At 42.8% G+C, this 15,017-nt stretch overlaps 1 protein-coding gene across 2 annotated transcripts in view; it reads right to left on the bottom strand.

Moving 5' to 3' along the window:
- cdh8 (cadherin 8) overlaps positions 1–12,938 on the bottom strand; it is a 120,718-nt gene extending 107,780 nt beyond the window's left edge. For both annotated transcript variants that reach the window (XM_030129423.1, XM_030129431.1), the window contains exons 1-2: positions 12,665–12,938; positions 10,064–10,581 (exon numbers count right to left, since the gene is read on the bottom strand). In XM_030129423.1, the coding sequence (XP_029985283.1) occupies positions 10,064–10,321 (258 nt within the window). In that variant the 5' untranslated portion in view covers positions 10,322–10,581; positions 12,665–12,938. The remainder of the gene's footprint in view (positions 1–10,063; positions 10,582–12,664) is intronic.
- Positions 12,939–15,017: the final 2,079 nt, after the last annotated feature.

Raw genomic sequence — 15,017 nt, 5'->3', positions numbered from 1 at the left:
TCCATTGTCTTTATCAGATGTGTTTGAGCTGCAGCATGTGTGAGCACTGTGTGAGGACAGCAAGTGGATTGTAGGTTTCAGCTGTGTAAACAGGGCAGCAGAAGAGCATCACACACGCACAGCACTCAGTGGTGACAAGGAAAGCCATTGTCAGAAAACTAATAAAGAGGCAGCGTGTTGCTGCAGTGCAGTAATTACACATCCCAGGATATCAGCACGGTATTTATAAAAACACTGGGCATCAACAAAGAAGAAAAGGTCATCAAGACAGATATGACATTAGCATTTTGACTGCTCACACAATGCGCAGACACATAAAACCCATTTGTGCATGTGCGCGCACAGGTACACAGACACACCAAAAAGATAATGTCATGTTTTCTTATCTGGCCACTCAATGAGACACATAGACAATGTGTGTTTGTGTTTGCATGTGCATCTGTGTTTATGTGCCTGCGTGTTACTGTGTGCAGAGAGAGACACTGATAAACATACCACATCTTGGCAAGTGGTGATTCAAGCGGGCGCTGGCTTCTGTAAACACTGGGAGTGCTGCACAGATTGAGATGGAGGGAAATGAGGACCTGTGTGACTGCTTCTATCCAGATGGAAGCTACAATGGTTTTGGGGTTGGCCCAGGTCGTTTCCCCCCAATGACAAACCATTCAAAGATCTGTGGAGCCATTAAAATATTGCAGCCTCACTGCAGCTGCTCCCTGTCTTCATCAGCTAACAGCAGCAACACGGCTTCATGACGCAGATAAAGCACACAAAGTAACATAAAAGGGCACTGTGCCATTTGGCAGAGTGTTCCTCTTCTTAGAGGCGAGGAGAGTCATCTCATGAGACTTGGATGGGGTTTCCCTCCAAGACACAGATCCTCGGTTTTGTGAAATTTGAAGTATCTTTGTACTTCTTTTCATTGCTCAGCATTTAAACAGAATCTTCCAAGTAAAATGTTGTTGTCAGTATTGCATTTTGGGAATTTTGGTGTGAAATGAAGTTGAAATGGAGATTATTTTAATGAATAAAAAATTTAGTTTAATGTTGAAATTTTTATTCAGCAGCTTTTATGGCTTTCTTATTCCTTTTTTTTTTTTTTTTTTAAATAAGGCTGAAAAAATAAGAAATAACAAAACGATATTTAATGAAAGCAGGTTGTGGACTTTGCATGATCTCTCTGTTTTGATCCAATTTCCACTCACTGACACGCAGGTTAAGTGAACTGGAAACACCAAATTGCCAGTAGGTGTGAATGTGAGTGTGAATGTGTTTGGCTCTATGTGCATTATCCCAGTGATAGATTGGCAGCTTGTTAATATGTACCCTTTCATATACCAAATGCATGCTGGGACGTGCTAAGAGCCACCTGAAGAGAGGGAGCAGACGAGTATAGTTTGTGTTTGTAATTCTAAAGAATAGTATCCGATAGGTTTTAATATTGCATGACTTTGACATCAAGGCATATGTAATAATCCTGCAGAACCTCTCTACATTTAACATTAACTAAATGTTCACACTCTGATATTACTGCGGTCCAGCCTTTCATCAAACTCATCTGCAATGATGTTACACTAATTGGATGTTCTATTATTCATAATATCAGAAGTTTTTCTTGGAACTTGCATTTCATTAAAATACAATAGAGAAAACCGGGTGTTAGCAAAGATTTGTTAATATTTCATCAGATAGACCATCAGTGCATGTCCAATCCACAAGCAGAACAACAAGCAGTTGCAACTGGGATAAAGGCAATTAGCCAGACTTCGATAACAGACGGCCTCTACCCCCTAAAAGCTTTTCACATGTTTCTGGCATCCGCTATTCAGTGTCCCTCAACACCTCATTTCATTGCCATTGAGAGAGGGGAGAGCAGCTGAGAGAGGCGACGTAACATGCCATATCCCTCGTTGTGCACGCCGTGTTGGCAGACAACGCACATAAGCCAGGATTCTTTGAGAACAATTTCAACATCCCGCATGCTCGTCCCTGATTCCCATTAAGCATTCATGATTCATCTGGATTTTATATTATAATGTTTTGAATTTTTTATGCACCCCCCCCCCCCCCCCCCATTTTCTGATCCGACAGAAAAAAAAGAAGTATTAATCAAACATTGGAGCAGGAAAAAAACCAAAGTGTCACTTTCACACACACACACACACACACACACACACACACAAGGAGGCTCCTGTTTTCGTCATCACCACCTGCCTGTTACATCTATTTTTTTTTTTCTTTTTTCTTTTTTTTTTTTTTTTTTTTTCCCTGAGGTGGTTCATTTTTACAGTTCAGGCAAGATGTATCACATACACCTTGGAGACACAAATATAAGAAACCTGGTTTATTAGAGGGATCTGTGTGTCTTCACAGGTAAAGTATAAGTAAGGTAGAAAAATAAAGTACAGGGTGTGTGTGAATGCTGCCCTTTTACTCCCCCCATTCTCCTCCCCTGGCTATTATTTCAGCTATCTTTTTGTTCTTTCTGCAGGAGGGATCATTAAACCGAAATAATTCATTTGTGAGAAAGGTCAAAGCCACAGTCTGTTGGCACCCAGATACCAGAGTTAGGAGTGGTTGCATTGAGAGACAGACGAGAGCAAGGGATGGAGCCATTGATTCGTCTTCTTGTATGTGTGTTTTCTTTTCTTTTTTTCTTTTTTTATTGTCGACTCAGTGATTGAGGTGAGCAACCTCCGCCTTCTGCCCAGCAGTGATGATAATCATCATCTTTAATACCTATTATAGGTGAAGACACCGATCTCCAAGTAAATGTCACATCTACTGTTTACTGAGGCCACTTTATTGTAATCATGTTGTGTGAGGCTGGCGATGAAAGAGGGGAGGAGCTTTAGGGATGGAGTGAGAAAAGTGGAAGCTGAGAGAGGCAAAGAGAGGAAGTGGAGGACTGTCATCTTTTAAGTACCAGAAATAGCCCCCCCCCCCCAAAAAAAAAACCTCCTTCCCTATTGTCTTTCCTGCTCCAGCCCACGTGTGCTCCCAGCTAACCATGAAGCCAAATGCACATCCAGTCGCACAATAACAACATCCATTCTTAACAAGATTACTCCGGCAGTCCCAGTTTGGCTGATGGGACGTGTATGGGAGTACAGGCGCAGGGATAAGCCGCCTGCAGACGCCTGCAGCATTTTACATACACTGGGCTCTATCCATAGGAGAGGAGCTGCCTGGGGACGTCAGCCAAACATGTAGCCCACAAGAGCACACTGGCAAACAGAGCAAGCATCTTTAGCAGTGGATGCCACAGCTTATGCCCACAACTACGATGTCAGAGGCAAGGGCCAATTAGCAGGTTTCAGATAATCATAATCTTTTGATTTGAATAATCAGATTTGAATAATTGTAACCTCATTTACTGCTACTGATGCTTGGCCAGTATTTTGGCTGAAAAACACAGTACAAATTCATAAGTAAGCAAAATGTCCAACATCAGGCTCTTTAATGTGATCTTAATTTAGTCGTCTGTCTTTGCCTGTTTAAAATATGATTATGCACGGGTTGGTGTTTTGTCTGAGAAATCAACAATCATTTAAATGTCAGCAAAGACAAAGGCCAAGTAGCTTAAGCTTGTGTAATTGCAAAGTGCTTTAAAAAAAGATAATCCAAACAAACAAAATCCTCCATTTTGAAGGAAACAAGGCTAATTTAGCCAAAGCAACTCATGAGCCAAGCATTTGAGGTGAACCGCTTTAATTCCTATAAATTAGTTAGAGCAAAGTTCAAGGCAGAGAGCCAGATGATTTAGCCTGCTAAGCGCTCCACCTCCACACAGTCAGCCCAGGCCAAGCCTGGTGAGCCAGGGAATGAGGGAGACAAGAGGAGATGAGAGGAGAGGGAGGGATAGCAGTTAAAAAAGGGACTGGGGAGGGAGGTGGGTGGACTTAATGAGAGGAGGGGGCTTTTCTGGATTTTAAATGTGAGAGTTTAACACTGTCAGCTGACAAACTGTGACATGGGAGAGAGCTAATCATGGCAGTGTAGTCCAAGGTGAAACCATAAAGGGCCATTTGCTATGAATTAGCACTGATGTAGAAGCTCAGGAAAGTGGCCCCCGTGTGAGCTACTCACTGTACAACATGGATTTAATCATGCTGAGCCACAGATGTGAGTGATAGCAGCAAGCTTGTTATTTTGCTCAGGGACTCTGAAGCTGTGTGAATGGATGTGCTTTCCTGTTAAATTATTATTGCAGCTGATGCATGTACACAAGAGAGCTTCCAGGGATCGTGGACGAGGCGCGTTATGTACCTCCTTACGATACACTGAACTGAAACATGATTTCAGCTCCCTTATGACAACACACAGGAAGAATATACAGTATGTAATATAAGGCATGTGCTCAGCAGTGCACTAAGTGAATATGAGACTAAAGACAGGACACTGTGTGCTACGTATGCTCTGTCTGTGCATGTGGGTGTGATTAGAATGACATAAAGGGGGACACAGAATGAGTGACATTTCAAAAAATGACACATCTGCCAATGCTAAAATGCAAGAGTGCACAACAGTGCCTCTATTAAATGATCAGTGACAGACTGGTAAAAACAAAATCACTCGGCAATAACATTTAAGTTACAAGCAATGCCATTATGTTTCCTGGAAAAGCAATAATGCCAGTGAGGATGAGGTCACCTGTACGTTTGAAATACCACAGTTTCCAGTCTGCAATTTCTGCTAAAACCGATATAAAGCAGTTTAGAGAGAAATGCTTCATAAATATGGTTGTGCTGACATTCCACCAAATGTTTGCAAAGATACTCCAGCTATAACGCTTCATGGACAGACTGTTTACTGTTGCACACATAACCCTCATGTCTAAATATACTCTGTCCAAGCCTGTGTTGCCCCATCTCATTTTAGTCTATAACCCTCCCAAATGGACTACTGTAAGACACACACATGCACATACACATACGCAGCTTGTTAATGGGAACCTGGACGGCAACACAAAGCCATAGACAACCTGTCAAGCTCTTCGAGGGCAGCACTAATGTGATCCCACAGCTCTATCAGAGCCACCGCTGGGCCCAGTGTTTTATTACTGACCGGGAGGGACAGACAGAGAGAGAGATTGGAAAGGAACAGGGAGACTGTGACCATGGCCCATTGATATAATGGTTCAGCCGGCATTAGTGATATACTGTACAGGTGAGCCTCTGGGAAAGAGAGGAGTACCATCACAATGCAGGGAAAGGCAGAAAGAAGCTGAGGACAGACGGTTGTTAGTATGTTGGTTTCTTTTTTTTTTCTAAATTACACAAGAGGAGGGAATGGAGATCTAAAGGCTGAGAGACAGAGAAGCTGCTGCTAGACTGCAGCTCAATACGGATCTTTGTGTTGCTGCCTGAAGAGAGATTACAGAGCTGTATTCCAGGAGATGTTGTGGGTGTGAGAAACCAAATGGAATTAAATGAAGTCCAACAAACATTGATGGGCTTCCCTTCTTGGATTTAATGACAGCTTGTGATTCAGCTCTCTCACTATGGCGCTAGAACCTGTGTCTAATTTGGGCTATATTTTAGAATGTATTATTTCTGAGCCAATGCATATAATTTAAGTGTTGTAATAGCTATCAATCATCAGCAATAATTCAGCAAATATCCTCATTAACTCCTACTCCCCGTCCATCAATCAAAGGCAAAGTCAGATATATGCTAAATTTGTTGATGACTGTTGTTCACTGGAGTAAATGCAGATTAAGGGGATGGTTGCTAATCAGGGGCCACATCTGCACAAGTGAGAAGAGGGATCAACCTTTGATCTGTGTGGAACCAGCATCAGTATGGCCTCTGGCAGGACGGGGGAGTCGCAGGCTGCTTCGACAGCCATATTCAGAACTCAATCTGGCCTTTGCTTTGCCACAGCCAAACACTTGAAGAAATTTTAACAATGTCATTTTGCCAAGACCCATCAGCCCTGGAGGCAAGCTTACTCAGGCTCAAGAGTCACTCTCTCCATAATCACCCCGTCACAGAGAGAAAGACAGGGACAGAGGTGGAGGTGGGGAACGGAGACAGAGAGAGGCAATCCAGCCGAGCAGAAGTAGCTTGCATCAGTATTTATAGACTGATGTCCCACATCTTGTACTTGCAGCCCAAAGTGCAGAAAGCTACAAAAGCAAGAAAAAAAAGGTTGAATTGAATTCTTAAACTAAACGATAAAGATTGTGTGTGCAGGCACAGATTGTGGTGGCACACAGAAAAATAAAACAAAAAACAAATCTAGACTAAAACCATGGTAAACGACGGAATTCCTTTTCAGTGTATGAGGAAAAATCCTTAGGCCTGTTCACTTAATAAATACTGAGGCAATGAGTTGAAGTAAAAGCTGTGATCTCTTATCAGTTTCGGCGGAGTGTTTCTTTGAAGGGGAAAACAAGAAAGACGAATAGAACTATTTCATTGCTAGAAAGGCTCCTCAATTTTGAGGGGAACACAGCAAACATTACTAATAACTGCAGAATATCACCTCTGCACCATGGAAAACACCCTGTGGACTTACATTACACCACCAATCTGATACTATTGTGGCCCTACTTGTTGGGTATCCTGTCAAACAGCTTGTTTGGAAGAATGTAGCTTGTGTTTCCTTCCCCCAGAACTGCATACAGACAGAGCTATTTCTTCTTACGGACATATCCATTCTCTTTGCTGAATCAATAATCAAAGCCTTTTTTTTCTTCTTGTATCCCTGTCAGTCCTTGCAATCTTGTAGTTCAGCCTGAATTGATGAATATTAATGGATGATTATCAATTCTCTTTGTGCAAAAACACACACAATGCTGTGGCGGATGAAAGTGTTGGACAATGGGATGAGGGGGATCAGTCAATTTATTACATCTGCACTACAATCCAGCAGCCTGGGATCCATCATTATCAATCCTCGCACACCATACACTAAATGATCGGGGGGGGAAGTAAAGAAGTGTAGAAAAGTTACATCTGAGACTGTGAGATATTCTAACACAAACTGCTATCAATCTGCCTCACACTACAAAGAAAACAAAGTCCAATTTTTCTTTGGTGCTAACACAGCAATTTGTTCTCTGTTTGTCTTTTGTTCTTAGGCAATGTTTTGTCTTTAATAGTCTGAAGCAAATGAGTTGCTTCTTTGTGTGTTTGAATAATTGAAATAGCTTTGATTGAATAGAGGAAAAGGAATGAAAATATGGCTGACACTGCTGGAGGTTTACAGGCCTGATGCTTAAATGTACGCACTTTACTACACTCATTTTTATTACTTTATTTTTTAAAAGCCAGGTTACAGATCTGTACCATGGCTGTGCAGTGTTACAGTAAATCGAGAGCTGCTTTTCCTAAAATTACCCTCCGCTTTCCTTCCAATGGTCTACATGAGAGTCTTTACACGCTCAAGTGGTATCTCCCACTCGTTGTCAACAATGAGCAAACCTGCATCCCCAGGCTCAGTCCGTGCGAGCGATACGTTGAAGCCTATCTACCTTCACACTCCATTTGCCTATTTCTATTCTTAATGATGGGTTATTTCTGAACCGTTCTTGGCTCATGATGAGTAATCCTAAAATCCCTTCCAACACTGTGTTCGTTTTAAACTACAGCCGAGCAACAAGCTTTCACAGCTGTCTCCCCTGCTTCACTTTAACAGGTACTGCATGTCTGCCTCCCCGACGCCAACGGGACTGGCGGGGGCTGACGAACACGCCGCTCACTGAATCACAATGTCAAGAGACGATGCGCTGAAGAAGAACAGCAAAAAGGAAGGGTGCTGTCACGCCTTGTGGTCGTCCTTCTCACTCTTCCACACCTCTGTCGCTACCCCCCCTCCCTCCCCACACCCCCCCTTGTCCTCCTCCTCCTCCTCCACTTCCCTGCATTTATGCTAATAGGCTCTGCTGAGAGAGAATGACACACTGTTAAAAATCAATGGCACAATCTCTCTCTGTCCCTCTCACAAACACAATCGCTCTCTCTCATTCCCGACGTCGGCATAGTCGAGGAGAGCTCGGTTGCAGACAAAGATTGGGGATGCACGTATAATTAAACCTCAGAGTACCCAGCAATAAAAAAAAAAAACTATGGGATGGAACGAGTCCAATCTTGGCCCTGAGTTCCTTGATAGTCAGCCCACAACCACAGGCACAGGCGGCCTCAAGCGCAGTGGAGGAAAATGTGAAAAATACACAGAGAGCTGTATGACCCATTTGAATCACACCTCCCACCCATTTGATTCATTTTTTAATTAAGCGTGAGAAATACAGAGAAAGGGGAAGAAAAGGAGACAGAGGGGCTGAGAGGGAGAGAGATTTATAGTCTTAAACCAATACAGTGCCATCTTGGTTTAACATAGGACTTATCTTAGCTCTGCCAGGCATACTCATGAGCACTTAACCTTGCAGTGAACGCAACCCATCATCATCGCCTCACAAAAGGCAAAGCAGGGTTCTTCTTCACCAAAAGCAGCCAGCCCTCCTACCCTGCAACCCAATGCTTGCACTGTCCTTCAGAAGGTAGTTATACCTATGACTAACCCTCCTACAGTCAAGTTTGTTGCAAAGCATTTACTGGGGCCTTGAGAGAAAATATCCCTCATAGCCGGAAATACTATTGTCCTCTACAAACTGCAGAATATTTCACACTCAGCCTCCAAGCATACAGAGCAGTATTCAGAACAAGAGCCAAGTGTGAGCTTGTTCTTTAAATGCTGTTTCATGCTTTTGTGGTTTTTGCTTTTATGCTGTATGGGGAGCCAGTCAAGTATCTATAAATGCCTGACAATGTGGCACATTTCATGTCTTTGAAACACGCTGTCTTCCAGCTGTGATTTAACCTTTAAATTCCAGTCTCGCGTATGGTCACTGTATGGCCCCTTTGAGCGTTTGTTTGTTTCAGTATCCTGATGAGCAGACACTGTCGAATCCAGCAGAGGCTGCCTAATTGACTCGCCTGAAAAATTAATGCATCACTTAACAGCATTTTTGTGTTCGTATGGTATTTAGAAAACACAGGTGCAAATCCCGCATGGTGGCAAATGTTTAATTGATGCAGCCATATGACAATGCTCTGGATAGAAGGAAAAACAAGAGGAAGTGAAATTAAAAGTATTTACTTGGATCACAAGTGGCTTCTTTTTCTTGTACAACAAATATGCAACTAGCTTTGTTTACTCTTTCTGTCCCTCTGTTATTCTTTTGCTTCAGCACACTATATATCACAAGAAGAACAGCATAAATATAACTCGTTGCATGATAATATGGCATAAACAAGACAGGCATGCCTACCAATTCTGAAATAGTAGGCACCACTACTCTGTTTGCAAAAGCTGGGACTGAACAACATCAAACATCAGACTTGATGGCCTGCATTGATGCCCATGCCAGTGCAGATAGGTGATATTATGGGGGAGGGAAGCACATGTAGCTGCCAGGCTGACTCTCCCCAGGTGAGTCCCAGCAATGAGCTGTGAACAAGCTGCTTTGGCCGGGCTGGTCAGCCGCCTTCCCTCCCCCTGAAACCTGCCTGACACGTCCACACAGGCCAGGGAGCAGGTGGCCCTTAGCCGCAGGATAAGCCTGCAGTTCTGTTCATTGCAGAGATGGACTGAAAAACTAACCATAACTAAAAGAGCTCTCTTTTTTTCACTGATATATACAATTCTTAAAAAAGCATGATAGAGCCCAAATTCAAAAGCACAAAAGCAGCCAATTCTCATGTATCTGTATTTTAAGATGAAAAGAAAAACTGTGATAAAATAAAATAAAATAAAAAATACTACAATAATCCGTCTTTAGCTGCTTCACACTTACACATTATATTTCAAGGACATCCAACACAGCAAAAATTTATACTACCATTATTTGATGAGAGTTTAATTATTTCCAAAAACATTCTCCCACTGCTCGCCTCTCTCTCTTTCTCTTGTCCCCATATCTCTCCTTCTCCTTGACAACCAAAACCCTCCCTCAGCCCATGGGAAGAAAAAAAATGGAGGGAGCATTCAAATGGCCGAATTAATGTTTCCACACGATAAGCGAGCTTAATATAATGCTGACAATCACAGCACTCACCCTGCCAACTAGAATTGGATCGGGTCCAGAAAATTCCTCCAGCACAAACATTTGATTCCAAACCCATCCTCTCTTGGCGCGGCTCAGCAATCTTTGTCCTTCGCCAAGACCGCTCGCCACTGCTGCGGACCCACCAGTTTGTGTACTTTTGGACTGGCCTATGATAGGAGTCATAGACACACAGGGAACACAAGTAATCCAAACCAGCAGCAAGGACATCCACAGATCCATGAGCATCTCCTCAGACCGCTTTGGCATCCTGTCGTTGTGTGTTTTGTTCGTTTGTTTGTTTGTTTAACAAGACTCGTCTCTCTGTGTCTCTCGATCCCCCTCTCTTCAGATCAACAGCTCCTTCTTAGATAACAAGAAAAGGTTACTTGTGTCCTCTTTGAACAGCAGAGCTTGCATTCATGGTGTGATAAAGGTCACTTGCATGGCTTGGCATGCCTCCATAGCAGTTGGTGAGGGGGTGAGGCGCTCAGCTCAGCATCCATTTGGAATTATTCTGAGGGGGAGACCTGTAAAGGGAGCAATCACAGTTTGTTAGCTGTCTTTTAGTTTTGGGAAGTGTTGTCAGGAGGTGGGGAAGAAAGAGGGAGGTAGGAGAAAGAAAGCAGAGCCAAACAAACATTTCAATAAATCAGACAAGACAACCAGAATAAGTGTAGAACAAAGATGATAAAAATGTCTTTCTGAGGTAAGAAAAGAGATTAAAAATCGGTATTTAAAACCATGCAGGAAATTGTTATTTTAGTATAATAAGTCAAGATGTCACTTCATGATTACAAATGATCTAACTGTAGGTCCCATCACCCTTTATCCCTGCCTTGTTTCCATATTATCACGCTACAATTGAACAACAAATGGGTATTCTCTAGTCTGAAGCTATTTGTCCCTCAACATCAGATTCCCTTGCTTTAATCTGTTGTTCTGTGGATTATCCTGGAAAGATTTTGAGCAATTACATGTTTCTTATGATTAATGTTGTGACAATCATTCAAGAAAAAAAAAAAATCATCATTATAGCCAGTATTTTGCATTAAATTCCTTAGACATCCGCACTTGCATGCACTAATGCCAGCTTCAAACAGAGAGTGAGGCTGCAGGTGAGCTCTACAGTGTCAACAGTGCTGCAGCTCACTGATATCAAAGTAATCCAGATGATTACGATGAGATAATTCTTATGGTATTTGGAGGCATGTTTAATCACTGAATATTACATTGAAACTGCTGTTTTCTGATAAGCTTGGAAATAAACTTTTTTTTAGAAAGTGTAATCTGGCAAAAAGTTACAGAAAGCTGAACGAGTGGAAAATAGATATTCTTTTAGATTCTGCCTTTTAGTCCAGCATTGTATTTTCTTAACACCCATTTCAACACCTCAGTCGTTTTTATGTACAATACACTAATGTGCATTGTTCACAAGCATGCAAACCAAAGGCGAGATTCACAGACACAAAGGGTTGGTTTGAGTTGCTCTGAGTAAAACTGATCCACGCGGATATGTTATCACTGAACCGAATGGTTTTTCTTTCAGTGGTATTCATTCTGGGAACTTTTATTACACACAGTATGTGACTCTGACTATATCCCGTGAGAACTAATACATGTTTTCGGCAATGTAATCCCAAGGACAATAAACTGTAAGTATTTCACCACGAGCCAAATGCAATATCATAAAGTGTGGAGTTACTGTGACACTGTGCTACTGGGCTCTGACCTGCAGACTGGATGATCCAAGAGCAGGTGAATTTAAAATACTGAAGGGAAACGAGGGGAATGAGAATGGGAAGGGGAATCTAAAACTGTCCAGTGCGCATTTATGGCTCGAGCGGAATCCAATTTGAAAATACTGAGCTAAAAAAAAAAAAAAAAAAAAAAAAAAAAAAATCCATTTGTTCATGATGAATTATCAAGCCACTGTGATGCGTGACTAAGCAGGCAGTTTCAGCACCACGGGGGTAGGACAGCTCCCCGCCAGAAAGCAGCCGGTCCAGACAGCTGAGCCGGCGGCAGAGGAGCTGTCCAAGGTACCTATAAGTCCGACTGTACGAACACTTCCTTTGGCATTTTCCTATAGCCCGGCAAGAAACAAAACCGCGCATATATCAACAAAGTTTGAGGCTGCTTGCCTTTAATAGCTTTCCAATGGATGCGCTTCCCCGTGGCAGATACCCCGACTATCCAAATTCGCCCCCTCTCTCTGAAGTTTTAGCCTTTGAGGACACGATGTTTCCGTTCAGCTCCTCTAAGCGCAATCACATGTGGCCCTAAAACGCACCAGAAGTCCAATTTACGGAACATAAAGCCTACGCAGACTCCATGGATGCGCCTTGAACCGCGGCAGACGCGAATGAGATGTGAATAAAACAGGAAGCCTAAGTTGTAGACCTTTCTGTAGACTTGCTTTTTGTCGCTCCGTGACATCTCGCTCCTGTAAAAGGTGCCGCGAAAACGTCGCCCCACGAAGGTGAAGAAGTCCTGTCAACACCCCCCCCCCCCCCCCCCCCCCAAAAAAAAAAAAAAAAAAAAAACACCAATATTGGCCTGTAACAGCATTACCTGTTAGGTTTATATACCATCGTGGCTGGGTATACTTACTAGTGAGACTTGGATCCTTTTCCGCTGCTGCATCATTTCACCTTTTTTTTCTCCCCTCCTTCAAAATGTGCAAAAAGTCCGAAGCGTTTCATTCGAGGCTGTGGGAAAATGAGCAAAACGCTGAGAGGCGAGACACTACAAATCCTTCCTGCAGTTTGTCAAGGCGAAGCGACGGTGTTGGGGTTATAGTTAAGAGCTCCGACAGGCTTGCTGGCCGACTGGAAAAGTGAGGAGGAGATGGTGGAGAGATGTACGGTGGCGAAGAGAGCCTCCCCTCCGCGGCGCTCATTGGATTGATGAGGAGCCGGGTCAACAGGCGCACAAATGAATGCATGCCGCTTCTGCCGAGGCACGGACGCGCAAAGGTTATCGCCTCACATTGCCGACTATAGTAATCGGTAGTAGATGTAACATAGGTGTGCGGAGGTAAAATCCATAATTATTCACATTTTTACACCTTTAAGTCTTCATTGTCTTAACGCATGACTTGGTCCCTACTTGTCTGTCTTATTAGTGAAATGAAGTAGGCCAGGCGATCAGTGAAATGAAGACGAGGCTGCTCATTTACACTGTCATTTGATGAGGGTTAAGGAAGGAACAGATGGACACACGCACTGAAGCCCTGTTGGCACATTGGACACTAAAGCTATTCTATTAATTCCGGCTTTTTTCCTTTTTTTCCCCCCCCCTTTCTCTTCTCCCTAACTGACTGTTATGTGTTATGGTTTATTTGTATTCACATGCAGGCACATAGAAATAAATCATGTGCATAAAAACCCAAAGCCCAAACTATTAAAAGACAAGGAGCAGGGGAAGTGTTACACAGCTCTTGTTAAGATAGTTACCGAAAAGGTCATGCTCATCATTGCATTGCTGAATGTTGAGCGTGAGTGAGTGTGTGTGTGTCTGCGTGTGTGCTCTGTGCAGTAGAGTGTATGAGTGACAGCCCATGGTGTTGTCCAGGGAGAGAGCCCTCTAGTGTTTGTGCAGCTACTTGGCAGCACTAGTCAGTCAGACAGGGCCTTGGGGAGAGCAGCCTTCATTAGTGCAGCAGGAGGGGATGGTCATCTTCAGTGTACTGACACACATGTTTGGGGAATCCATTCCCTTAATAAAAAAAAGAAAAAAAAGTCATTTAAGTCTACTGAGTCTGCTTCTGTGAGCACTTCGCAGCCGGGTTTCACCAACATTACAACCCTGACCGTAGTGTCTTTCTGTCTTTTAAAAATGTAAGCAGCATGCATAATCAGTAATTATATGTGCTGGTCCAGCAGTGTGAGTATGTCTGAGGGCATAACATGTTATTGTACCTCGCAAAGAAAACAAAACAGAGCTCTTTCTCTTAGGCTTTTCCGGTGGAGGCCTTTTGACCTAAGTGCCAGAGATCCCAATTAGCAAAGACATCAAGTCTACTATTATTTATTTCTGTACCATTTAATTTCCCTCCCACTCACGCTTTGATGTTGCAGCTGCATTTCAGAAGGGAATTCTCCAATCATCTTTTTTAAAAGCTTCTGCTGCATAATATATTAAGCTGTAAATGTTGAGCCATGTTTCCCTTCCTTGATATGAATGATGATTTCTTTGACATACACCCAGAGTATATTGGGAATGTGTGGATAGAGTTAAACATATAAAAGTGCTGGGGGGGAGGAGGAGGACAAGGAGGAGGAGGGGTGGGGTCATTCACTTAAAATCACTGCAAATGCTAAGAAATAAATAGCTAAGAGCACACTCCAGCGACAGAACCTGATGGTATGTCTAATCTGTCACATGTTCAGACAAACACATGCGCTCCCTCAAACTTCAAAGCACAAGCTTTGATTTATGCTTAATACAAGAATATTTTTATTAAAAAAGTGCGTTGGTATTAATGTTATTCATGGCACGCTCTTCTAAAAGCTAGGGTAAGAGCTCTATTGACATCAGGTGAATCTGAATCTAACTAATCATTCAAAACCTCCTTCCTTGAGTGGATCTTCGTGCAAATAAGATGGTTCCAGTTTTAAATTAGTGATTAATTCCACTGACATGGCCCCTGCTAGTGATCAAAATATCAGATGGCTTCGAAAAAGGCAAAGTAAGTGAAGGGGAAATGGTCTTTAGAACCCAGGCATCCTCAATCGATCATTAGTTACTGCTTTGTCAGTGGTATTAATCACAGGGCTGTTGCAGTGTGCGCCACACAGACTTCCACATCTGAAACTCCGCACAAGTCCCCACCGCTGGGACTGTTACCATATGCAGAACCCGTTGCTCGATGCAGATTCCCCTGTTTGTTTTACACTGACCGATCATTTTAAGAGGAAGCCTGCTCACTCTTATGGATATTCACACTGGGGTATTCTTAGTT

The sequence above is a fragment of the Sphaeramia orbicularis genome, chromosome 3 (genome assembly GCF_902148855.1).
Source record: "Sphaeramia orbicularis chromosome 3, fSphaOr1.1, whole genome shotgun sequence".
NCBI classification, from domain to species: domain Eukaryota; kingdom Metazoa; phylum Chordata; class Actinopteri; order Kurtiformes; family Apogonidae; genus Sphaeramia; species Sphaeramia orbicularis.
The sequence above is the reverse complement of the archived record's forward strand: the minus strand, read 5'-3'. Positions and strand labels throughout refer to the sequence as shown.